General features: G+C 47.5%; 2 protein-coding genes across 2 annotated transcripts; both read left to right on the forward strand.

The window, feature by feature from the left end:
* The first annotated feature begins 200 nt into the window (after positions 1-200).
* Positions 201-8,791, forward strand: ABCF2 (ATP binding cassette subfamily F member 2). Its single transcript, XM_026843981.1, has 14 exons — positions 201-378; positions 808-1,020; positions 1,938-2,120; positions 2,454-2,625; positions 2,780-2,875; positions 3,975-4,077; positions 4,162-4,257; positions 4,365-4,484; positions 5,027-5,116; positions 5,357-5,467; positions 5,737-5,799; positions 6,245-6,373; positions 7,235-7,438; positions 8,181-8,791. The coding sequence occupies exons 1-14, from the start codon at positions 216-218 to the stop codon at positions 8,316-8,318; spliced, it is 1,881 nt and encodes a 626-aa protein (XP_026699782.1). The 5' UTR covers positions 201-215; the 3' UTR covers positions 8,319-8,791.
* Positions 8,792-12,743: 3,952 nt separating this feature from the next.
* Positions 12,744-13,805, forward strand: LOC113477538 (histone H2B, gonadal-like). Its single transcript, XM_026843886.1, has 2 exons — positions 12,744-12,863; positions 13,569-13,805. The coding sequence occupies exons 1-2, from the start codon at positions 12,744-12,746 to the stop codon at positions 13,803-13,805; spliced, it is 357 nt and encodes a 118-aa protein (XP_026699687.1).
* Positions 13,806-25,289: the final 11,484 nt, after the last annotated feature.

Genomic DNA, 25,289 nt, shown 5'->3' on the forward strand with positions numbered 1-25,289 from the left:
AGCGGGGAGGCGCCGGTGTCCCCGGTCGGTGAAGAGTCAAGGGGAGGCGCGTAAAGCAGCGCGAACGTCAGAGGGCAGGTTGTGTGAGGCGGTACACTCCTATTTTTTATTGTCAGTTCCCCGCGAAGTAATTGCGCGTCAGGAATGAAAGTGCGTGGCTCCTCTTCTCGCTCGGCTGGTTTGCCTGTGTAGGGGGAGTATGGCTGAGGGCCTCAATGCCACTTCCTCCTTCAGATGGCAGCATCTCACCCAGGAGTGGGAACTGGGCTGTAACTCATGGCCGCGACACATCAGCGGGACAGGAAAGATGCGCTTATGCTGTAGGAGGAAAGGAAGAGCGGGGACAGGCATACAGACATACTGCTTCCCAAAAAGTTGGTAGGGTCTATTCCAATGCTGCTGCTTCTTCCCTCCTCTCAGCTTTCCCTTAATTTATTTCCTACCCAGGTTTTCTTTTGGACAACCCTTAAGCTTGCAAGCAATATTTTGTAAATTCTCTTTCCACCCCAGTACTTCCTGCAGTGAGGGTTAGTCCCGTCGTACTTGGGTAACAGGTTAGATGTTCTGGCTGCTCACTTAGTGCTAAAGGTCATATTTTATTTAGAGAGCAGGTGGAAGTTCCTGTTAGATCGTATATAGCCATCTGCTAAGATGAAAAGCTGTCATCGCATCTGCGCCTCCTCAACATTTCCATAGAAATGGGGATAGGAGAGTTGTTTTTGTGGTCCTGGGCCTATTGGTCCAGGGGCTTATGGTTTCCCTTGTACTTATAAATCAGTGATGCTTCTGGTCTGTCTCTGCCTACAGAGGTGGATGCTCTTACAAAGGAGCTGGAGGACTTTGAGCTGAAGAAAGCCGCTGCCCGTGCTGTGACAGGAGTGCTGGCCTCCCATCCCAACAGCACTGATGTGCACATCATTAACCTCTCGCTGACCTTCCACGGCCAGGAGCTGCTGAGCGATACAAAACTGGAGCTGAACTCCGGGAGACGCTACGGCCTGATTGGACTCAATGGGATTGGTAAGCTGTGGGGTACAGTGATGTGGGCTTCTTGGAGCTCGGTGAAGATTCTGTGTTTCTGAGAAGCTGGGCAGACACAGGTGGTAAATGTTGGAAACTAGGAAGAAGGCTGTTAGACAGACATGGCCAGGACATGGCAGGTTCCGTTCTCCCATCTTCCCACACGGGAAGAGGAATTGCTGGGGTTGATGACAAAACTATGAGATTGCATTCTGGCTGTGGACTGTGCATTTGAACTTGTTTCTGTGGACCGTTGTGTGAGATGTTTGAGATTTGTGAATCTCTCTGTTTCCCATTGCAGGATTTGTTTAGCAGTGGTAGTAAACCCAGTGCTGATGCTATTGGTCAAAGAACTTGCACAGCATGAATGAGTAGGGAGTGTGTGGTTTGTCCTGAGTGGGAAAACAACTGTACAGTCCCTGGAGAAGGCAACACTTTGCATGGAGAAATGCAGAATATGGGTGTAATTGAAGAAGAGCTAGTAAGAGTGACCAACTAGCTTAACATTCAGGAAAACACTTAGATTCTCTAGTGACGAGTGCATTACTTTCCTCTTTAGAGTCTGGAGTCCTGGTAACAGATATCAGACCTGGTTAGTCAGCAGGAAGGATACAGCAGAGATAAAGTTACCTAAATCCAAGCAAGGGCTGAATTGCAGCAGTTTCCAGAGAGCTGCTTCTTGTCTCAATCCCATCCTTGAGGTGGTGAGCCTTACCTGGGAGGACAGCCTGTTGCAGTGAGGCAGTAGGCTCTGCTGCATCTCTTAATTCTTCTGGCCTCTTGGGCAAGAAATTCCCAAGGATTTTCTGGGGAGAAGGAGGGAATCAGTGGGATCTGACTGCATCTCATCCATTTCTTTGTGACTTTGTCTCTCGCTGAATCGAAGAATTAATTGTGAAGTGTCTGTCTGCACACAGGGAAATCCATGCTTTTGTCAGCTATTGGGAAACGAGAAGTGCCCATCCCAGAGCATATTGACATCTATCACCTGACCCGAGAGATGCCTCCCAGTGACAAGACCCCTCTGCAGTGTGTGATGGAGGTGGATACAGAGAGGGCCATGTTAGAACGAGAGGCGGAACGTCTGGCTCATGAAGATGGTAAAGCTTCTTGGAGTCCCTGTGGACAAGGGACATTTCCTTCATTTCCCTCCCCACCGAAGAAAAAGGTCTTATTTGGGTTCCTTGGCAGAGTTTTTACGTGTTACAGTGCCCGTTTCCCCCATCTGCCCTGTGCTAGTTGACAAGTCCTGTGGGATTACACTTCTTTGGATGAAATTATTCCACGCAGCTTCTTAAGAAGTGTCTCAGGCTTGGGAGTGGAGGGGGCTGAGTAGTGGTAAAGCAGATGGACTGTGAGCTTTCCCAGCTGTGTAGAGCTGCAGCTGAGAGCCCTTTGTTGGTAGAAGTGCTGACAGGCAGGCTCTCTTTCAGCGGAGTGTGAGAAACTCTTGGAGTTATATGAACGTCTGGAGGAGCTGGATGCTGACAAGGCAGAAGCACGGGCCTCACGTATCCTTCACGGCTTGGGGTTCACACCAGCCATGCAGAGGAAGAAGCTGAAGGACTTTAGTGGTGGCTGGCGAATGAGGGTGGCTCTTGCTAGGTGAGTGGTACACTGCTTGCTGCCTTCAGGGAGAATGACTGCCTGCTCCTGACTCTGTGGAGCCACATATGCAGTTCTGAGAACTTGGAGCAGAGCTGAGAGGCTTTGGGTTACCTGCATTTACCTTATGCTGTCATCTCCCCTCTCCTTTCAGAGCCCTCTTCATTCGGCCTTTCATGCTGCTGCTAGATGAGCCCACAAACCACCTTGACCTGGATGCCTGTGTGTGGTTGGAGGAAGAGCTGAAAACGTAAGCATGAAGGAGTTTGCTGCTTCTGTGGGTCATGCTTTTCTGCTGGAACATCTTGTCAGCTTGTGAGCAGGTGCTACAGGAATAACTGTCTGTAGTTCTTGTGGCTACATAACTGTAGTGCAGTACCATAGACACCTTCTTGTGTTTACTGCCACACGTGTCTATGGAAGGATTCTTGATGCAAGGATAATGAATTCAAGAAAAGCCCCTGTCTCTCTCACTGAAGAAATGAGAAATGCTGCTTTGTGCTCCCTGGTTAAAGCTACTTCCTTAAAAGCTCCTGCAAGGAGCAGCCCTGACGGCCTCTGTACCAGCACCATGTGTGGTACCAGCCGTGTAAGCTTCCCAGACCTGGCTTCCAGCTCATTTTTTCTGCATACTGTTCCTCCAGTTTCACAAAACTGTGGTATCTGAGTGTGTCAGTTTAACCTTGTTCTAGTATGTTGAGTGACTGTCTTCCGTAAACAAAAGTAAAATGTTAAGGCTTAAGGAATAGTTACAAAGCTTAGGTTATCTGGGTTGTGCATTAAAAGGACTATATTGTGAGAATGACTTTTCGTTTGCAGAGGTTTTTCCATCAGCTTTGTCAGTTGAACCTTTTGCGTGTTTGCTTTAGAAGTCAGATGTTTTAGGAAAGTAATTTGAACCTCTCTTCTTGGGAGGCTTTAACCAGTCATTTTACAGATTTGTAGTGGAGCCAGGCATAGGGTACCTAACAGATGGTAGTCTGTACCAAGGTGGAAGTAAGCAGCAATGGTTGAAACTTCTTAAAAGTATGATGCCGGTGGAGTCAGCTGCATCAGTAGCACTAGTCACCTACCACATTGGTAGCCATCTCTTCACCCTTTTTCAAGACAGGTGAAAACTGTCTTATGGTGAAGAATGTTTTACCACAATTTGCAGTATTTACTTACTGCAGCTGATTGTAGTTGCTTTACTCTAGATTTCCCAAAGCATCTCCAAGGCTTTTATCTCTTTGTTCTTAATACGACTGTAGGCAAGAGAGAACTGGTGCATGTAAATCCTTTGTCACCATCAGGACCAACAAACAAGAATTCTTATAGCTTAGTCTCTAATAACTTATGTGGTACCGTAGGTTCAAGCGAATCCTTGTGCTGATATCCCACTCCCAGGACTTTTTGAATGGTGTCTGCACCAACATAATCCACATGCACAACCGCAAACTGAAGTACTACACAGTGAGTAAATGGTGCCCTGCGCAACTGGCAAAACAGAGGAGCTGTTCTCTGGGGCGTGTCTGATGTTCTGTGATCTCTTTCTAGGGAAATTATGATCAGTATGTAAAGACTCGCCTGGAACTAGAAGAAAATCAAATGAAGCGATTCCACTGGGAGCAGGATCAGATTGCCCATATGAAGGTATCTGCCTAGCTGCATGAACATCTTTCTACCCGTGCAGGTGGGCGTCTCTGCACCTCCTCAACCTTGTTACTGTGGCTTTCTGCTAACCCTGGGTTTTGTTGCAGAATTACATCGCACGATTTGGTCATGGTAGCGCGAAGCTGGCCAGGCAAGCTCAGAGCAAGGAGAAGACCCTTCAGAAAATGATGGCTTCTGGCTTGACAGAGAGAGTTGTGAATGATAAGGTAGGATCAGACATGGCATTCCATCTAGAGGTCAGTACTGAAAACATGGGTTAGTTAAGGAGAATGATCTTTAGCTGACAGCAGCAATGGCTGACACAGTTGGGAGCAGAATTGTGTACCCTTCCTGATGCCAAGCATGACTGTACTGAAGATAGTGTCATGCTGAAGAGTGGAAAGGGGAGGAGTAATTTTCTAGGGGACAGAAAGGGATTTATTCTATCAGTAAGGCTGTTTTGCAGATGCAGAAATCAGAAATGAATGTCGACAGGTTGGAGAAGATGGGGGAGGATGGTCAGAGCTACTCATACTTGTTTGAAGAGTATAAACCCCCATTTGCTTCAAAGGGAAAGAAATAGGGACTCATTAGCCAGCAGATGAGCTGAATCAGAATAAATCTGTGAGTTGCTAGAGGGGCTCATAAAAAATCGCAGTCTGGTGCCTTGGTCTACAGATGATGCTTGTAGTGAGGCGTGGTTATACCAGAATAACTGGGTTGTCTTGTGCTCCAGGGTGTTTCACAAGTGGATATTCTGTGTTTACAGACTTTGTCATTCTATTTCCCGCCCTGTGGAAAAATCCCCCCTCCTGTCATCATGGTGCAGAACGTCAGCTTCAAATACACCAAGGATGGGGTGAGTGTGGGGAGTGTGCTTGGGTTCTTTGGAGATTATTTGTATTCCTGCCTTGGTTGGGAATGTGAGGCTTTTGGCTGAGCTTTCTGATCGGGCTGATGCATACGACTAGTGGATCAAACTTCTTGGCAGATGTTAAAATACTGAGTCTGCTGAGGACAGAGCATTACAGGTGCATCGTGGAGGTTCTGGGTAGTAGTGGAAAGGCATAATATGTGTCATGACTTTTGGGGTTTGCAGCCGTGGATCTATAATAACCTGGAGTTTGGGATTGACCTGGATACCCGTGTAGCTCTTGTTGGACCCAATGGAGCTGGAAAGTCGACACTGCTGAAACTGCTCACAGGAGAGGTATGTTCCCTACTTTGCCTACCTTGTTCTGGACCTTTATTCCTGGGCTAGTCTTGAACAAAGCTGTGCTTATTTGCCAGAGCACCCCAGTCAGGCCTTGGAAATCCTATGGTCTCGCTGCAATACAGGGCTTTTTCTCTCACATTATCTGTTCAGGCTGCCTCAGGCTGCCTCCTTTGTGCCAGAGCAGAGGTGGCTGGATTCTGTATTTTTGACATACAGCAAAAGGAGGGATTTCCTAGTGAAATTCTTTTATCTTCCCTTTCTAGCTGCTGCCCACAGATGGGATGATTCGCAAGCACTCACACGTGAAGATCGGTAGATATCACCAGGTACTCCCTACAACAGCCATCAGGGACATGAAATGCTGAGGAAAAAGTTGTCAGGAATGAGGAATCTTGCCCCTCTATTCTGCTTCTAAGGCCCCTCTCATTGCTGCCCTTCTGTGCTTGGAGATGGGGGAAGGAACTGTTCCTTTGGCTGAATGGGCTCCAGCAAATGTTCTTACCCTGAAAAGAGTCTTGCTGTGGCCCTTTCTGTTTAGCTTCTCGCCTTTTATGGGAGAGATGGTTGCCTTGTTCTTGCTATTCTGAAGCAGCACTCATGCTCCTGAAACGGAGACACCTTCCATAATAGTTGAGCACAGTGACTACACTGGGATGGGGTTATTGTGTGCTGTTGCTCAGGCTGGTAGCGGAGGGCTGTAAGGGGAGAAGTACTTTTGGCAGTGAAGTGGGTGACCCGCACAGCCTGAGGCTGAATTTTCTTCTCTGTCAGCACTTGCAAGAACAGTTAGACTTAGACCTCTCACCCCTGGAGTACATGCTGAAATGCTACCCAGAGATCAAGGAGAAGGAGGAGATGAGGAAAATCATTGGCAGATACGGTCTGACGGGAAAGCAGCAGGTGAGTTTGAGCTGTTGAGGTTTGCTTTTTGCTCATTAGGGAAGCAGAGCTGCTGTACTTTCTGTTGCTCTACTCCTGTCTGACTGTGGTGCAGTATGCAGCATGGCACACCACAGCATCAAAATGCTTTTTCCATCTCTGCCTTTGAAATGGGAGGGAAAAAAATACTCATGGCTCACAGGAACTTTCTTTGCATTGCAGCAGTACGTGGGTTGGAATGGGTCACCTCCTCAGAATGTGGGTGAAGAGAAAACAGGTTGTGGCATAGTGCTAGACTCAAGGCTATTTTAGTTGTAACTTGAACTAGTTTGCTTGTCTTTGAGATGAACAGCAGGCAGAAATGCTAGAACACGTTCTCAACTGGGAGTGGGTTCTACTTGGCTCAAACAAGAGGGTAAGATCACTGGTGGTGCTCCAAGCCCAAATGTGACATGCTCCTGTATGTCATACATCACATGTATGACAGGAGTTGTCTTCATCACTGCAGTTCAACATTGATTTTTACATTGTTCTTCCCCATTTGTCACTTCAGAAGTTGAGAGTAGTTGTATGATTGTGTCAGGATCCAATGTTAGGTTAATGGCTGGACTAGATGATCTTCAAGGTCTTTCCCAACCTAGACGATTCTGTGTTCTGTGAACACTAGTTAGACGTCAGTTAGTTATCCTTTGGAACCCAAGCTGGGTCTTGCTATAGAAACTCCTCCAGAAACCCCTGGAATTCCCTTGTTCTGTTGGTGCGAGAAGCTTAGCCTAGGTGTGAGACTGACTAAACTTTGTCATCAGTTGTCATGTAGCTGCTAGAAACAGTGTGAGATCTGAATATGTTGTGGTCAAAGGTCACAGTGTCTGTGTTTGTCAGGTGAGCCCCATCAGGAACCTCTCTGATGGGCAGAAGTGCCGCGTGTGCTTTGCGTGGCTGGCCTGGCAGAATCCCCACATGCTTTTCCTGGACGAGCCTACCAACCACTTGGACATAGAGACAATAGATGCTCTGGCAGATGCTATCAATGAATTTGAAGGAGGAATGATGCTCGTCAGCCATGACTTCAGACTCATCCAACAGGTAAGAAAAGCAGTGAAGTTTTTCAGAGCACCTAACACTTTAATTAAAACAGGTGTTTTCAACTGGCTGGCTTGCTCTTCTCCCCAAAAGATGTGTGAGTGAAAAAAATCACTGAATATGATTCCCTTGCCATGTTTGTGTGAAACAGTTACTGAGCTAGCCTAGGAAAAGATTAGGTACTTAAAAGAAACAAACCCACACTAAACCCTAGAAGTGAAGAATAACTTAGATGGAAATCATGACACTCTGTGGAGGCCTTAACTAGATTTTTTTTAAATGATACTAGAGTAGTTGTAGCACAGCTTTTTATCACTCGGTCCGCACAAGCGAAGGGAACTGCACCACATACACACAAATGTCAAGTGCCGATTTATAAGCTATGGTGTTGTCTGTCAGTTCAGGTATAATTTTATTTCTCAGTATGTTATATCTGAGTAGTTCAGGTCAAGAACTACTTTTTTTTTTTTTTTTTTTTTTTTTCTTTCCTTCTTAGTCCAAGAACAAAGAAAGAAATGCTGAGGGGTCAAGGATTTTTAGTTTTTAAATCTTGTATAAATGATGCAGAAAACACCAGGTAAGATATTTCACTGCAGGTATTTTTCTTTGGTAGTTGAAGTGCGGAAGTTATTAAGCTCTTTTCTTGCCAGACTTCAGAGAGTAGACTTTGGTTAATTTTATGATTTTTGTAAAACTAAAATGCTGTCCTGCAAACCTCTCCTCCTCCTTGTGTGCTTGCTTTCAGGTTGCACAGGAGATCTGGGTCTGTGAGAAGCAGACAATCACAAAGTGGCAAGGCGACATCCTCGCCTACAAGGAACATCTCAAGTCCAAGCTGGTGGATGAGGATCCGCAGCTCACCAAAAAGACCCACAACGTGTGAGCTGCAGAGCGGTCGGCCGGGCGCTCTCCCTGGAGACTGACAGTGGCCAATGTGACTCACCCGCCTGCCGACTGGAACGGGACTCTGCTGCTATCTCTGGCTGTCTTCTAGGATTGCTGCAATACTGCTTCCCCTTGACTTGCCTCGCACCTCTGTAACTGGACAGAGATCTCTCCTGATCTGGCTACGTTTGGGCAACCATTTCCGTATTTAGATGCTGTCCCACCTGAGCCAGACCTTGGAATCGAATGGTCTGGGGTCGTGGCAGTGGCAGTTAGGGTGTCGAGCCACAGTGCTATGGAAGTGGAGACCCCAGCCCAGCTTCTCCCGCCTCTTCCTTCCCAATTTCTGCTTCAGTTTAGATACTTCACTTCAAACTCCTCTGGCCTTGGTTTGTTTTTAACTATTATTTAACAGTGTAATTAACAGATCTGCCTGAGAAACCATCAGTCAATAAAGAGGGAAGAACAGTCTTGTTTTGTGAGCTGGAGTAGTTATTTGGGCATGCGGGTGCAAACTGACTAGTGCTGAGCTTTGAGTAAGGATGCAGAGCCCTTTCTTCTGGGGTGAAGGTTCAGTTCTTCACTACTACCAAAGCTATGAGCACAACTTGGGGGATACATGAAGTGGTGAATACTGAGCTCTGGAGGTACAGAGCAGTGAGTAGGATCCTCACCCCTGGGAAACCTCTGCTAATCGAGTGAACACCAAGTTTTCCAGTGAGTGACAGAAGGGCGAGCAAGCCACGCACACACTTTTTTTATTGTTGACTAAGAACCGGAAAGACAAAAGTTAGAGACACGACATAGATCTGTAAAATACCAGCATGTGTTCTCTACAACAGAGTGCCTTAGGTGTATGCTTTTTTCTTCACCTTGAATTGTGTGGGTTTAATACTGAGACTCTAATTTAGAATTTTTGGACTAAGAATTAGTTATTTGTTCCATGCAGGTTTAACTAAACAAGGCTAATCAAATAAAGTTAAAATTTTTTTGTTCTTAACAACAAATTTTTAGTTGGTGTTTAAACCTCACCCTGTGTCAAAGAAGCTTGAATAACATGCATTTTTCATGTAATTTTAAAATAAATCGTACTAAGGAAAAAGGTAGCAAATCCAACCAAATGTGATCATGACTTAGCATTTTAATTCTGACACATGGCTGTGTTGGTCATTTGAAAGGTTCATGTAATCTGTTCCAACAGTACACGTTGACAGGCAAATTGAAGAATAGGACAAATACATAGTAGTTGCACTCTCTTGCAGTACTTTATCAGATGCTGACCATTTGTGGCTCTGACTCTGAGAAGAGTATTTCCTCAGGTTTTTTTCCAAAGGGACCATCCAAGTTGTGGCTGCTGCTGTAGAAACACTGTGTATCATCCACAGGACAAATGTCACAATGGGAGCTGCTTCCAGTAGATAGTGCAGAACATTCAGGTTTTTCAGTGGTTTTAGCAGTGATCTGAGAAGAAATAAAGTCTTTTTCAGAGGAAATAATGCAGATCAGTAAAAATGCAGTTCTGCAGAAAAGCCTATATTGCATCGAAAAGTCACTTAAAATGAATATCTCACAGTGTAGTGCTCAGAAGTTAACAGACAGCCCACAGATAATTACTGTAAAGGCTGATGGGTGTCACAGAAGTTGAAGCAAGAACAGATGAATGGGCGTCTGTTCATCCTGCTCTCTGGGTTTTAAAAAGGTGTTGGTGAATTGGAAAGGGTTACAACGTAGCTGTGGGAATGGTGAGGTTAGGAAGATCCTGCCTGAGGCTAGAGCTGCTCCTCCTTATTCTTGGCAAAGATTTGGCAACAACTCATCACTACATTTCAGATCTGTAGTTGAGAACCGTGGAGGCAATAATAAATGCAGCATGTAAACTTCCACTGAGTTCTTCAGGAACGGTAAATCCTGAGAGGGGCGTGAGAACACGAGTGAGCCAGTGTTGTGGACAGCAGTCGGAGAATTCTTGTAGTTGATGTAACGAAGAGAGCTGTGTTAGCTGTCCGCTGCTGCGGAATGAGAGGAACTTCTGGGTCGCAGACAGGCCTCTGATGTAGCAAAGACGAGCAAACAAGTACATGTTCAAAGCAAAAGGAGCTGTAGCTGCACTAGAGGTCACAGTTAGTAAGCCAAGACTTGTAAAATGGAATACATACACATGCTTTACCAGTCTGGTATTTCCAGCCTTAATTTAAACCTGTTCTCCGGTGACTGTTAGACTGCACTGAAGCAGCTGTGACAGGCATATGTCCCGGAGCACTGATTTCTGAGAGACACCCACTAGCTGGGATACTTTCAGCTAGGGCTTTTCTGGTCACGCACAAAAGCAAAACTATATCTAAATTAGGAGAACTGCTCCTTAGCTGCTCGGATGGTCATTTCAGTGAAAGAAATGGCCTAGAGCCTCTACACCGTTGCTCTTGCATGTCGTCTAAAAGTGAGGTTGGCTCTAACACAGCTACAGCCAGAAGTGGCAGATATCACATCGAGTGTAGAGTTGTGGGATTCCCCTTGTCTTTGTGTTGTGAGTTGATCCATGCACTACAAAAATAGCACAAGGATGAGTCAGGCCCAGCACATGGCTTCCAGAATGCACAGCCGTTAGCACATGCCATCTAGGGAAGCAGGTGGCAGTTTCCCAAATCTGGGAGTTCAAATCTGACTGTACTGCCCAGTAGATGAGCCTCTCCCCTTCCTATATAATGGCTCCCTGTGCTTGATGCTGAGTGACCAGTCACTGCACCTTGTCCACCAAAGGGCTTCCTTCTAACTAAACATTTTGTCAGAAAAACAAGCTGTGTGTGTAGAACTGCTGGTGCCAGACACTGCTGCAGCTGTGGAGAGATAGGACTAACAGCCTCTTTAGCATGAGGGAGTCTTTGTGTGCTATGACCAGTGGACAAGGTGAAACGGTTCCAGTTACAGTGAACAATCTCCCCCAGCACAAAGATCTGTTATTTACAGCTCTGTTAATTGGTGGGTGGAATGTACATCAGTGGGGGAAGCCCTGTGCTGTTCCTTATTGATATGCGGCCTCTTACAAACCAGACGTGGTGATGTTGCTTGCTCCTTACTCCCAGTATGAGTCATCCACTGACATCTCTTCATGTTGTTAGACATCACAAAACACACCACTCCTCTTCCCAGAAGGAACAACCCGGTATCTTCAGTGCCCAAGTCCATTCCCCTTCACAAAGGTCCCACCTGATCACTGATGTTTCAGTTCTTGGGTGCAAAAAGTCCTGTGATATTAGTCCCTGTTTGTCACTGTGTTAGGTTCATGGTTGGACTAGATGATCTTCGAGGTCTTTTTCCAACCAAGATGATTCTGTGATTCTGTGACATTTATTTGCACCAGGGGTGGGTGATCAGGTGCCTCCCAAGGAGGATAGGCCTAGAATAAAACTAAATTCAGCTTGCTGTACAAGCACTGACAGAGTGATTGATGAGTAGGTCTCCTAAACTCAGTCCTTGGAAGATGTGATTTGCTAAGGATATGTCAATATAACGCGTGCCCCTGAGCAGGATACAGTGTGCATGGCAGCACAGAGATAACCAGTGTTCCCTCCCCCAAAAGTATATACAAGTATTACCTTTTTATGAAATATCTTTTATAGTGCCTTCCAAGAGAGAGGCTTCCTTTTCTATCTAAACGGCAGAAAACCTTTTCTATTTTGGTCACTTCTCTGGTGTGTTGCTGCACATCTTTTTTCCTGGCTTAGTTTAATTCCTGCGTCGTAATTACCATTGCTAGCGTGATCACTGGTTTCCAAGACAGATCAAATACATACTCAGGGTGTTATCCCTCCCCTCCCGCTGCCTCTCTTCTGTCCTCTGAGGCCCTGTTGTGTGTAGCAGGCAGGACTCCCAGGAGCAGGCTAGCTGTGGCAGTGGGAGGAATACTGGCTGTTGGGATGTTCGTGATGCTGTCATGCAGTCACTAGACCAATATTCCCTCCAGTCACTGAGTCTCCACTGACTGTGTTATCTGTTCCATAGCACAGAAGTCATTCCACCCATTTGATTCAGGAAACAGTACCTTGAGTACTTCAGTTTACACCCTTCCACCAAAGCAAGAACCCTCCTTTCACCAAAACCCTGGATGCACCTGGGAATAGCTCTTCTCTAGCACTCCTGCCCCATGTGAATGAGATGCTACAGCTCCTGCCCACCTCTTTGCCCATCTTACCCTCAAACGTTTTCTCAGGTCTGAAATTTTAAATGAATTAGTTACTTCCAAACTCCTCTCAGGCCAGCTGTCCTTCACTTAGTGCAAAGTGTTATCATTGGTCACAGATGTGTATCCATCCTGCTTTGGGGGGGCTGCACCTGAGGTGGGAGAGGTGCTGCTGCCTTTGGTATATAACCAGCCCCACAGCACCTTCTGGCTGCTCTGTTAGAGCTTGTTTTGTGGGAGTTTGACATGAGTGCAGAAGCTGGGAAGAAGCGTGGTCGTGTTCCTGCTTCTGGGGACAAGAAGTCTAAGAGGAAGGCTAAGAGGAAGGAAACCTATTCAGCCTATATCTACAAAGTACTGAAGCAGGTGAGTAAATGTTTCTTTTCTATTAGAAGCTGTTTCATGTGTAAAGTTGCTTCTGCCTATTGCATGTTAACCTTATAAGGAGGAAGGAAGGAAAATCTGCTTATTAGTACAATTGAAAAAAAAAAAAAAAGGGTACAGGAGAGCCCCAGCTGAGTCTCAAAAGTGTGACTGTGTGAGGGGATTCTTGAGGTAGGAGGCAGGAGGTGGATCTAGATCAGAAAGAGTTTCCTAGAGAGAATAAAGCTTCAGTGTGGTGTTCAGCCTAAGGAAATAATGGAGTAGAAGTCAATAGGGCAAAACCAGCTGCTGTTAACCCTATGAGTAAGTAACTATCTTCCTGTTAGTTTCTGTGGGAGAGATGAGAAAAAGAATTTTGAGAAGGGTCTAAGAGTTGTCTAGACTTTGGTCATCTGCATGAGCCTGTAGGCAGGACTCAGAGCATGTGGGCGCTTCCACCCCTTACAGACTTGTTTTTCACAGGGGTTTGTGCAGAGGTTCTGGCCAATGCAGTGCCAAGTATCAGTGGGGGCTTGATACAAGTGGCATGCTACTCAAGACCTTCAGGGTAGCAACTATGGGTCTCTTTGGGGTTAGAGTGCCCTGTCTGAGGTGGGAAGGGGGCCCCCATTTTTATGGGTGTGCTGGGGCTCCCTCTCCCTTCAGGATGATGAGTATGTGAGACAGTGCTTGATTACCACCTGGCAGGTACACCCGGACACTGGCATCTCCTTTAAGGCCATGAGCATCATGAACTCCTTCGTCAATGACATCTTTGAGCGGCTGGCGGCGGAGGCCTCGCGCCTGGCCCAGTACAACCACCGCTCCACCATCACCAGCCGCGAGGTGCAGACGGCCGTGAGGCTCCTGCTGCCTGGCGAGCTGGCCAAGCACGCCATTTCCGAGGGCACCAAGGCTGTCACCAAGTATACCAGCAGCAAGTGACCGGCTGGACCCAAATAAATTTCTGCTGCATTGACCGTGCTCTGTCTGTCATGGTGCTGCTGGGAGGGAGGGGGGATGTGGGATTCGCTACCGCCATGGGGACAGTGCGGTGTGTGGGGAGAGGCCTCGTCCAGCTGTCGGGACCCGGGGGAAGTGGGGGGTGATGTCCCTCCATGACAGGGTGGGGGGCTGGTCCCGTGGGGAGTGGGGTCAGAGCTTTCAGCTGAGGTAGGAGGTACGAAGAGGCTCTTGATCCCGTCCTGCCCACTTCGAAAACTTTTAGCCTAGGACCTGGCTTGCCTCAGGGTGTGTTGGATTGGTTTTAACTAGGAATCCAGAAAGAGGATGGCACAGATCTGTTGTAGTTTACCCCAGAGTACTGGCTGAAATACCTTTCATGTGCTCCTCTTTAAGGAAGTTACAGGGGAACCTCAGTGTGGGGAGTAACAGTTGGAAGCTTGATACAAACTGGTGAAATTGCTTTGGTGCTCAAATATTCTGCATTTTTCCAGTACAACCTCTTGTAGCTCAAATGAGCTGTCTGTAGTCTTTCCACTTTACAAGGAATAAAGATGAACTAGCCCCTGGGCTTTGAAGTTGGTTGCTATTAGGGTCTTGTCCACATCATAAGCATGATGAGCAGGCAGAAAACTTGTGTTAATGACCTCACACTTCCAAGGAGAAAAACTGTAAGTTTTTTCTGTCAAATTAGTTTCAAACAGGCAGAGGACAAGAGAAAAGGTTTAAGTTTGCTAAAACATTTTCAGATGTTTATAGCATTGGGACCTGCTGATTAAGGGAGCTCCAAGTTGAATGGAAAAATCAAACCTTTTTCAGAGAAAGCTTCAACTGGGGTGTTGGAGTGTGATATAACAAAAATGTAGCATAGATAGTAAGTGGAAAGTACTTGACTGTAGGCACAAAGGAGGTTAAAAGAATCTGTAGGTAGTAGAGGAATTAATACAAGATTATACATATACAGAATGAGAAAAAATATTGGGATGTCAAAGTATGCAGTAAGTACAGAAATACCATATGTTTCTAATAAGCTCTATTTGATTAAAAATTATTAAAACAAAAAAGCTACTTCCTTATTCACTTGTGGGTAAAAAGACACTGTTAAATAGCAGCAAGATGGGACAATGTCTTCAAGGTCAGTATGTCCATTACTTTTACCTGTGTTTTGAAAAAATGGGCTGGAATTCTCTGGTCTGCTGGCATTTATTAGAAAAACATAATAATAATGGAGTAGCAGGAAGTCTTAAGTAGAGGATCAGGGAGGAAACATGTTTCACTCTGGTAAAGGGAGGTTGTATTAAGTGTGCATCAGCCTAGAATTAATTCCAGACAAAATGAAGGAAGCCTGCTCTAAGACTTGCTTGATAATAAATTAGGAGATTGGAACATAAGTAATTGAAGTGGTTATGTGGAGTATATCTTATTTTACCAATTCACAGGCTTGATTGCTAATGTCACGGACTTGTCATTTATAATTTTTAGAGATATTAACTTTGGCTTTAATTAGCTCTATATGTCAACTACGGAGCACCCAATAGCAGGTTGATTTCTCGGAGCTATCCAGTACTTGGCAAGTTGTTAACAGAGATCATAAAGGGAGACTTTCCTTCTTGTGGAGTCCTGCAGAAGTTGGTATTCAGTCTTATGCAAGTAAGAAAGCAAAACCTCATGCTGGCTGCCTGCCAGTAAATGTATAAAAACACAGATCATGTCTTTAATCTTTGCATCATCAGTTTGAACCGTGGCCATCTGGATTTTTTTGGTAGGACTGGATGAACAGCTGCTGCTTGAAAACAACTAAATACAACTACTAGCAGAGACGACAGGGCATACTTGTGGGAAGTTAAGGTCATTCTGGAAGGCAGGGTGAGCTCTTCCACTGTTCTTCAAACTCCTGATTTCAGTTTTCAGGTTCCTGATTGCTAAAAGCTTATGTTGTCTTTAAGTTTCCTGCTGTTTTTTCTTCCAGTGCTTCTTTACTGTGATGGGCCTCTTTGCACCAGCCCAGGTTATCAGCATGTTTATCAGTTTGTACCAGTCAGAGCAGAGACTAAAACCCCCTGTGTCAGTGGGGTGCAGTTAGCAGTGGGTAGAGGGTTTTTCTTAGGTTTATAAACTGTTTTCAAAGGTGTCTTGGTTTTTCTGATGGGTTGGTGGGTGGGTTGTTTGTCTAGCTTTATCTTCCTGGTGAAAAATTCTTCCCTTTCAGGTAGAGAAGGAAGAAATGATGCAAAAGGTGCTGGACTGACAAGAGAAACAAAGGGTATTTTCTTACTAGGGCTTGTGGACATCATATTTTCTTGCTTCCAGTGTCTCTGAAGAGACAACTTTTTCCTGCAGGGCTATACTGGGCTAGGATGGAGCATCCTGCATTCTGCCTTGGACCATCATGTTAATAGCTGGCCCTGTCTGTTTTCCCTCTGACTAAGTGGGAAGTTCATATCCCCAGGTGCTTCCTACATGAGTGAGGCAGGGCCCCGAAGAGGGTGTTGGCAGATTCTGCCTGTCCACACACAGCCTGTGCAGCCCACAGGACTTGAGTGAGTGTTGTGTCCCAAGTGATGGTGGAGGGCATGACCTCCTGGGCTGCGGTGGGACAGCTGGACTGCCCCATGAGTGCAGCATCTTCTTGGGGTGTGCAGGGCCATCCCTGGGTTCCTGCATGTGCGTGCTGCCTTGGGATCTGTGGGGGAGTGAAGGAAAGATGTGGGCTATATTCTGGGGGGAGATGTGGGAGATATCCTTTGCCAGCATCACACTGGGACTGGATGCCTGGTTTAGTGATCAAGTGCCCTGTGCAGTACACTGGTGAGGCCGCACCTCGATGACTGGGTTCAGTTTTGGGCCCCTCACTACAAAAAGGACATTGAATGACTCGAGCGTGTCCAGAGAAGGGCAACAGAGCTGGTGCAGGGTCTGGAGCACAGGTCTGATGGGGAGCGGCTGAGGGAACTGGGGGGGTTTAGTCTGGAGAAGAGGAGGCCTCTACAGCTACCTGAAAGTAATCCAAGAGTAACAGGCAACAAGACAAGAGGGAATGGCCTCAAGCTGGGCCAGGGAAGGGTCAGGCTGGCTCTTAGGAAGTATTTCTTTGCAGAAGGGGTTGTTGGGCATTGGAATGGGCTGCCCAGGTCAGGGGGGGAGTCCCCATCCCTGGAGGGGTTGAAGAGTTGGGTTGACCCAGCACTGAGGGATCTGGTGGAGTTGGGAACAGTCAGTGTGAGGTTAATGGTTGGACTGGAGGATCTTCAAGGTCTTTTCCAACCGAGATCATTCTGTGATTTTATTTTTTTTTTTCTTCCAAGGTCATCTGGTGGTAGCAGAAATTGGGGTAGAGTGTCAGGAGGAACCAGAGCTGTGGTAGCTCCCAGGTGGCAGTATGTGAGGCAGTCCTGGACTTCACAAAGCTTGTAAGGTGATGCTGAGTCTCATGAGCTATGGAGCTGTGACAGATGCTTGTCTCATTCTGATCAGGGTCAGTCTGGCTTAGTAGAGTGGGCCAGACAAGATGTACGTGATACTCATACAGAGAGTACAGGAGGAAGCAGAAGTGGGACTGAGTGTATCACCTTCAGTCCCAGCCCTGCTGCTATGGTGTGGGGCTGGCTGGGGTGGGAGGGAAGAGGTGGTACTGGGTGCTCTGTTTCCTTTTGACTGTAGGACGGCATTGAAGAGTGCTCTTTTCCTAGTGTCCTGCCTGCAGGCCAGAACTAGCCCTGAGCACAGGTGTTGGAGCAGCATCTGGCCCAGCAGGTCTGCAATTTTATTTCCTGCAGCCTTTGTGGCTGGTTGTGCTGTGGGGAGAGGCTGCGCAGCTGGTGCAGGTGGCAGGGCGGCTGCGTCGGGGCTGCCTGTGAGCCAGGCTCATGGGGAGGACATGGCTGGCTGCGGTACATCGGAGGCAGGCCTGGGAGAGTCCAGCTGAAGAGCGGGATTGGGAGCAGGCTGCTGTTGCATCTAGAAGGTGAGCCGTCCCATCTCCTTGCCCAGTCTGTTACATTGCCCCCTAGGCCACCGAGCCCATGTTTACTGCCCCTTTCCAGCAGCACTCCTGTTTCCCTAGCTGTAGGATGCGCAGTCCTGCTTTGTGGAAGGGAGAGTGCTCATGAATAGCTTGGTACTGCAGTTCTGCTTCTGCCCTGGAGGTGGTTCTCTCCGACTGCCTGATGTCAAATATATTTCTGCTGTATGGGCAAGAGCCCGGTGCTGCCCCGCTTTGAGCAGGCTGCCTGTGGACCACTCAACTTCCCTCTGTGGTCCTCTGGCTCTTTTAGCAGATAACTGACCGTCTGCGTGGTTGATTTATGGTGAGGTGAGCGGATGCCTCCTAGAAGTGTCTGGTAGAGCATCTATCAGGTGAGCCCAAGAGGAGTAAGGCTTTGGTGGTGCACGTGCTTGATTCTCCAATACTGCAATTTGTCCATCCTGTTTAATTTGCTTCATGTCTCCCCTGCCCCTCCTTTTTTTTTTTTTTGTCACCCCTAAAGGCTGGAAGAATGGAGTTGGTGGTTGGCCTCATATCCCTCTTGCCGCATCCCTGTGTTTCCTCACAGGTCTGGAAGGGCAGCTTGCAGCGCAGATGCACTGAGCACGAGAGGCAGGAGGAGTTGGTAGCTCTGGGAATGGTGAGTTCTGCACTGAACCTACCCAGATTGTCTTTTCTGCATTTCCTGTGGGGGGGTGCGCTCATTTCTCACTGCGCAGGGGTCATGCTGCTTGTTTCCCCCTGGTACGTCCCCATGGAGCTGCCCTGATGCACCTGCACAGATGTCACACATGGCCTTCCTTTCCTGAGGGGTCACTCTGCATGCTTAGCACAGATCAGCTTTTGCGAGGGCTGCTCTAGATTCTTCCAGGGTGCACTTGTGGCTCCATGCCCTGTCCATGCCCTGCCATGATGCTCTTCATGGGTCAGGTGAGATCTGAATGAGGTTGCTTTGGGAGGAGGGGGTAGACTCTGCTAACCAGCAGGGATTAATAAGAAATTGGTCACAGTGAGAATGACCCAGAAGCATTTGGGTTACAATAAAAAGCCAACCTTAACTTGGAGCCCATGCAGGCACTCTTCCAAAGTGTCTTGGGACTGCCTTGGTCTGTGTGAGTCTGTCTTTTTTCCCTGTGTCCTTGTAAGTCTTCCTGTAAGTCTTGTAAGTCTTCCTTTCCCTGTCTTTTTGCCTGTGTCCTTGCAAGTCTTCAGGTGAGTTCTTAGTGCTGCAGCACTGTCATGTTGCATGTCCCTGGCCCTGTGTCTATGTCTGTCTGATTTGTTCTTACCAAGCTATACATGCCCATGGGCTAGAAGCAACCTCTTTTTTTTTTTTTTTTTTTAAACCCCTTAAGAACACTATAGTGTGACAAACTGAATCAAAGTGTTCGCCTGCATTCTCTGTTTTCCTTTTTAAGAGAACAATGACTTCAGAGTCTGCTCTCTTCTCTTGTAGGATGGGAGGCCATGTGGCAGAGCGTCCCTCTGGTCTCTGAATGGTGCAGGTTTGAGGGGAGGGAAATTTTTGGGCAATGGAGGCTGGCACCTCTGTGCAGACCTGTGTGCGTTTCTCTTCCCATGTTGCTGCGTCCCTTGGCAGCAGTGCTGCCAGGTGGCTGCTCTGGTGCATCATTAGATGCTGTTCCAAATAGCATAGGCAGGAATGGTTCAGCACTCAGAGGAAAATGAGCTGGTGATGGATAGCTGTGGTGATGCCAAAGCAGTTAAAGTATGAACCTCTGAAGTGCAGCCAGAGTTCCAGCAAGGGACTCTCATCCTCTTTGTGCTCATCTGCTGGCACGTGGGGACAGAGCTGGCCTATGTCTCTTCCCTTTTCTGGTTTGGTCTGAGGTAGGCTGTTGTCTCTGAGTAATGGTAACTCATGGTGGCCCAGAATCCCTGCCTGGAGAATGAGAGATGAGTGATGATCAAAGGTCAGACACTCCTCCATGAGCACACACCTGGCTGTCTGAGGCTCTGTTGTTCCTGATGCTGCCAGCACTGTAATGGGGCTGAGGGTCTGTGGCATCCTTGGAGCTGTGCCTCCATCTACATTCTCCCCAGTAAGGATTGTTGCAAATAGTTTGCCTCCTTGTTTGTTCTCTCTCTTCATACCCCGTTCACTCTGGAATCTTGGATATAGCCAACAGTAATGCTTCTTCCTTCATCTCCACTGCTTGGGATTGTGCAGTCGGTGTGGTTTCAGAATTCAATTATGTGAAAAAGTAGTCTTATTTGATATCTGTAATTTGGGGGGCCATATAACGATAGGGGTCAGAAAGCATCCTTGTTCTTATGTCCTCTCCTTGTATAGCCCTGTATTACCAAATATTACTGTACTGCTGCCAAACATGAGGGGAGACTGAACAACCTGCTGTCTGGTAAGGTGCTTCCCAATGAGGAGCTGCAGCCAGGACTACTGGAGCCCCAGTGACTGACTTGCAGTGCCCCTGATGCTGAGAAGCTTGGGACAGGGCAGAGGGCTTCTCCAGGGTCTGAGATGAGAAAGGGGATGAGGACAAAAAGTGTGTTCTCACGTAAGCAGTGTGTACTGGGCTGGGCTCAGGACTGTTACCTAGTGGTACCCTGCATGGTCTTGAAGTGGGAGGAGGATGATGCTTCCATGTGGCCCCATGCAGGGTGTGGAGCTGGAGAAGAGGATGACATGGGCAGAGTGGCCCCATGAGGAATGGCTGCTGCAGGCCACACGCCGTTTTCCCATTAGCGAGTGTTTAGTTCAGCGTTTTAAATAATTGTGTCCTCGGAATGATATTTAAAATCCATTTGGGAGGCAATGAGGCGGGAAAGTGCCTGTGCCATTGTGATGACGCTGCGCAGGCCGCGCCACACATGCATATTACAAACTCGTTACAGGCTCGTTTACACGCACGCTGCTCACTCCCTGCACAACCTCTTTCTGATGCTTCTAATGTTTCCTCCTCACTATGGCTGCTTCTGCTTGGCACCAGGGAGAAATTTATTTGATAAGGCAGACCTGGTGTCATCTGCAGCAAGAGGAGCAAGGGGCAGGGTCACGGCAGTCGGGTGCTGGCCTCTGAAATGGAGATGTGCTGGGCGTGCTTGGGGATGGGACTGTCTCTTGGGTGTTCTGTCCTTCAGCTCAGTGCAGAACTGTGCTTACTTTCTGACAAGCCCTTGCACTTGTGTTACTGCAGGCTTCAGACTCTGCAGCCCCAAGGCTTTCAGCTGCTGTGCTCTGGGCACAGCTGGGAGAGGAGTTGCAGCACCTGTGTCAGGCTGTGAAGCTGAGTTACCCGCATGTGCTCTTGAATGTCCATGAGAAGCTGCATGAGCTGGAGACTAGGCACGAGGGAGCAAATGGGGAGCAGCTTTGGCACTGGTTCCTCGAGTGCTGGTTAGTGGCTGAACGGCCTTGCTGCTATCCCTCTATCCCTATTCCTCTGACTGCTGCGTGGGCACCCTCTGCTGTCCTTCCAGCCTGCACAAAATGGAAATCCTATGCGGTTGCATGAGGCTCCTGGTACCACTTTGTCCTTGTCCCATTGGCTTTGGTGGTATGAGCAGTACTCAGTCTTTTCTCCTTGTTCTCACTCTCCCAATCATGTTCAGCCCCTTCTAGCCAGGGTCCCAGCTGGGGTTTTGCTTGGTGTGACTATAAGCCCCCAAGCATGTTGGGTTCTGACATCTATGTCCCTTGCACAGTGACCTTGCCAGCTGCTTTCCTGAATAGGAAATTGATGGCTCTAGCATCTTTTTCTCAGAAAAGACTACTGAGCAGATATGGGGGCAGAAACAAAGATGGAGTAGGGGCTGGAGAAGGTGGTCAAATTGGAGGAGGAAGGACAGGGTGTAAAACATGGGGCCTATCTGTGGCTGAAGCAGCAAATATTCTCAGGAGGTAGAATTTTCCCCCATCTTGCACCAGGGCTGGTGAGTCTGAATTTCCAGTGCATTTGGGTGGGATGGTCTCAGTATGGAGGGGTTAGACCCACAGCCTGATGCTGAAGGGGTTCTAACTGTTATAATCTGGGGCAAGGAAATGCTTTGCACTGAGCCTGGATGTGCTGCCTTCATCTGTGCCTGCCAGCAATCAATGGGTCATTCACAGTGTACTGCCCAAGTAAGAGGGCTGCATGCTGTGATTGAGCAGCTCTAGACCCCTCCTAAAGTGCAACACAGATCAAGAAACCAGAAGCTGAAACTCTGCAGCATTTACATGCATTAATTTATAGGTGATGGTGTATTGCTCTGTTTGTTCCCTCCCTCTGCATGCACCTGTGAGTGGTAAGGCTCCAGCTGAAACCTTAACCTTGATTTCAAAGAATAGAACTGTCTCTGGTGGATTTAGTCTTCAGGACACCACATGTCATCTTCTATGTATAGGGCTTTAGGTATCTGCTCTCCACTTTCCACTTCTTGTAGCCACAGCTGTGGTGCAAGAGGTGTGAGCCCATCTTGGGTTTCCGTGTGCTTGCTTATTAGTGCATCTTGGTGTGGATGGTGGGCAATGCCAAATGCAGGCAGCTGGATTTGCACATGCATGGGACGCTTAGCTTTCCTTGCTGAGACCCTGAGTCTTGTCTGGTGTGTTGGAGGTGGGGAGAACCTGGCTGCTCTGTCTGCTGAGCTTTATTTTTCATGTGCATTGAGGTCAGCTCATCCAAGGCTGTGCTGCAGGTCTGGCAGCTGCCCTCCCAGAGATACTCTGTGGCACATGTCCAGTAAGGAATAAATATTCACAGAATGGTCTCAGTTGGAAAAGAGCTTGAAGATCATCCAGCCCAACCATTAACCTCACACTGACTGTTCTCAACTCCACCAGATCCCTCAGCGCTGGGTCAACCTGAAAGAGGGATGGCTCAGAGGTGCTGCAGGGAACAGGGTGGGCTCTGCCATGGGGAAGGCAGCAGTTCTTCCCTGATGGTGGCAGTGGGATGAAAAACAAGTTGTGAGGATGTGACATGACAGTGAATGAGGGTATGACATGTTCTTCTGACATGTGGTGTGCAGATAGGGAGGCATAAGCTAAAAAACCCAGTGCCTTTGAGGTCGGGCAAGATGGAGCTGGAAGAGTGAGGCTGAAGTTCAACTGCACCACCTTTGCAGGCTGAGTCCAGCACTATGACCTGAAGCTGATCAAGACACAGAAGAGATCTGCGTGCAGGTGAGGGGTGTGGGCCCTCACTGTCTTGAGTGTGCCCTGTGAACCTTCCTACTTGGCAACTGTGAGTGTTTTGCTTGGAGATGCTGAAGAGGAATGGAAAGGCTGTTGTGATTGATGGGGTTTGAGAGCAGAGCTCTCAGGCTTAGGAAGGTGTTCATAGCTGTTTCTTCCTGGAGAAAGCTCAGCTTACCACTGCTCTGTGCAACTTGTGTCCATATGCGGAGGGACTTAGGCTGGGAATGGTTAACGTGTGCTGTGGCCTCAAGGGACGGTGTTCCTGATTGGAGATGAAGAACAGTGGGGTGTTAGAGGTGAACCAGGGGTCTGCCAGGTGCTGTGTTGAAGCCTTCTTTTTCCCAGGCTGATGATGAGCTGTTGAGAGAGGAGCCACAGATACTGAATGTGGCAGTGGGCCGAGAAGATGAGAAGCCGCACAAAAGAAAGAAGGCAGTGAGGTCAGGAAAAGAGCCCAGTGTTTCATGCACCATGAGTAGGAATGCATAGGTAGTGAACTAGGAACTGAGCAAGGCTGTGGGTAGGGTTGGAGCTAGCTTACCTGGAATTGACTGTTTGGGCTCAGTCTCTGCTGGTGTTCCCCACTCAGACCCTTGTACTCTAGTCCTGGCTAAGGCCTCTGTCACCTGCTTCTGATGCTGCAGCTAGCGAAGTTGCTGTAGCTGTCAGTAATTGGTTGAGAAGGAAGAAAATTAATTTTTAAAGGAACCTTCTAGGGAGAAGTGAGACCTAGAGAGAGAGATAGGTGGGCTGTCAGCTTGTACATTCAAACTTCCCTTCCCAGCTGGGTTAGAAGCCCATCAAATTCTGCACAATTCACAATCCCTGCCATGTCCTATCCTTGTCAGAGCCTCTTCCATGAGGAGCTGACTTGTGTCAGAAGTGAGACTGGAAAGCTCTTTTAAATGGCTTTTTGTCATAGCAAGTTCCTCCTGAGAAGCAAAGAAGGTATCACTGAAAGTGGCTACTGCTACAACCCGTGTGCTGCTGTGCAAAGCAGTCCTGAGAAGCATTTGAAGAACAACCTCCTCTACCCATGAGAGGGTCTTAACCCAGTCCCTGCATCTTGTGGCCTTACTTGTGAATGAGGGCTTCAGCTCAGTAATGTTGTCTGAGGATTTGGCATGTTGTTCTTTCCTTGGAGCCTGGTCTGAAGCTCTGTGAGGTCTCCCTCTGCTTACAGGAGTAAAGAGTTTCCCAAACCAGCAGCAGCTGTCTACCACAGTTACTGCATTAAGCTTTTGCAGACTAGCAGGACCTAGCTGCTGGTCACCCTTCTTACAAGTTCTTTTGGATCCCTTTTTCCTTTCATCTACTGTACCACAGAGGTTTATACTTTCGCTTTTGGCTTCAATCCAGCACAGCAGCTTCTGTATACCCGGCAGGTTTAACAGTAGAACAAAACCAGGGTTTATTAATGCTTGAGGTAGAAAATGAAGAACTAATAGTTCAAGACTTGAAAACAAAGTGCACAGTATGGGCTCCAGTAGCTTACTATGTGTCATCAGGACCTTTTGAAGGTGGCAGCATTTAATACCCCATGTTAGTGTATATGACCACCTAGTATCTGCATAAAGTTATGGTTTTCTGAGTAGTCTCTGACCTGATGTTACATGTTTAGGTTTGTAGCTTGCATAGATGACTTTGCCAGTAACAAGGTGCTCTCCCTAAAACTGTCTTTTGGGGGCAGACATGCTTTGTCATGCACATGAGCATGTGTAAATGGACACTCCTGCATTACTGTTGGGCTAGAGATTCCAATTTTAACATCCCTGCTCTGTCCCACAACATGGACAGATTTCCACCTGTCTCTTTATACTAATTTGGGTAGCTGCTGCGGGGCTGGGTACCTCAGGTTTAACATCTCTCTCTCTCTCTCAGGGGGACATAGATGAAGTTATCTACTCAACCTTGTTCTCCATACTTTGTCCTTAATTACTGCTTCTTGTGAGGTAGGTGTGATGTCTGGACATGTACCAAGAGTGGGTGGTCCTCACTTCTAGTGGCGATGGGTGGTTTGGGGTGGTCGCTTGTGCACACTCTAGGGAGTGCCTTCCCAAAATCAATGACATTTCAGCCTCTGACCCCATGCAAACCTGCAGACAGGACTTGATTCTCTCAACTTTAACATCTCTGAGACATTCCAACGTGTGTCTCATGGTCTGTTGTATCATAAAAGAAATACGCTGTAACCTTTCCAGTTTCACTCCATTCATCTTGGCCCCTGACACAAGGCAGGTGTAATCATAAATCAAATAGATGATTTAGTAAGAGAAAACACATCTCTTGCAAATGAGAGCACCAATGTTTAGAAGCAGAC

The sequence above is a fragment of the Athene cunicularia genome (assembly GCF_003259725.1).
Source record: "Athene cunicularia isolate RWA chromosome 2 unlocalized genomic scaffold, athCun1 chr2_part2, whole genome shotgun sequence".
Lineage (NCBI taxonomy): Eukaryota > Metazoa > Chordata > Aves > Strigiformes > Strigidae > Athene > Athene cunicularia.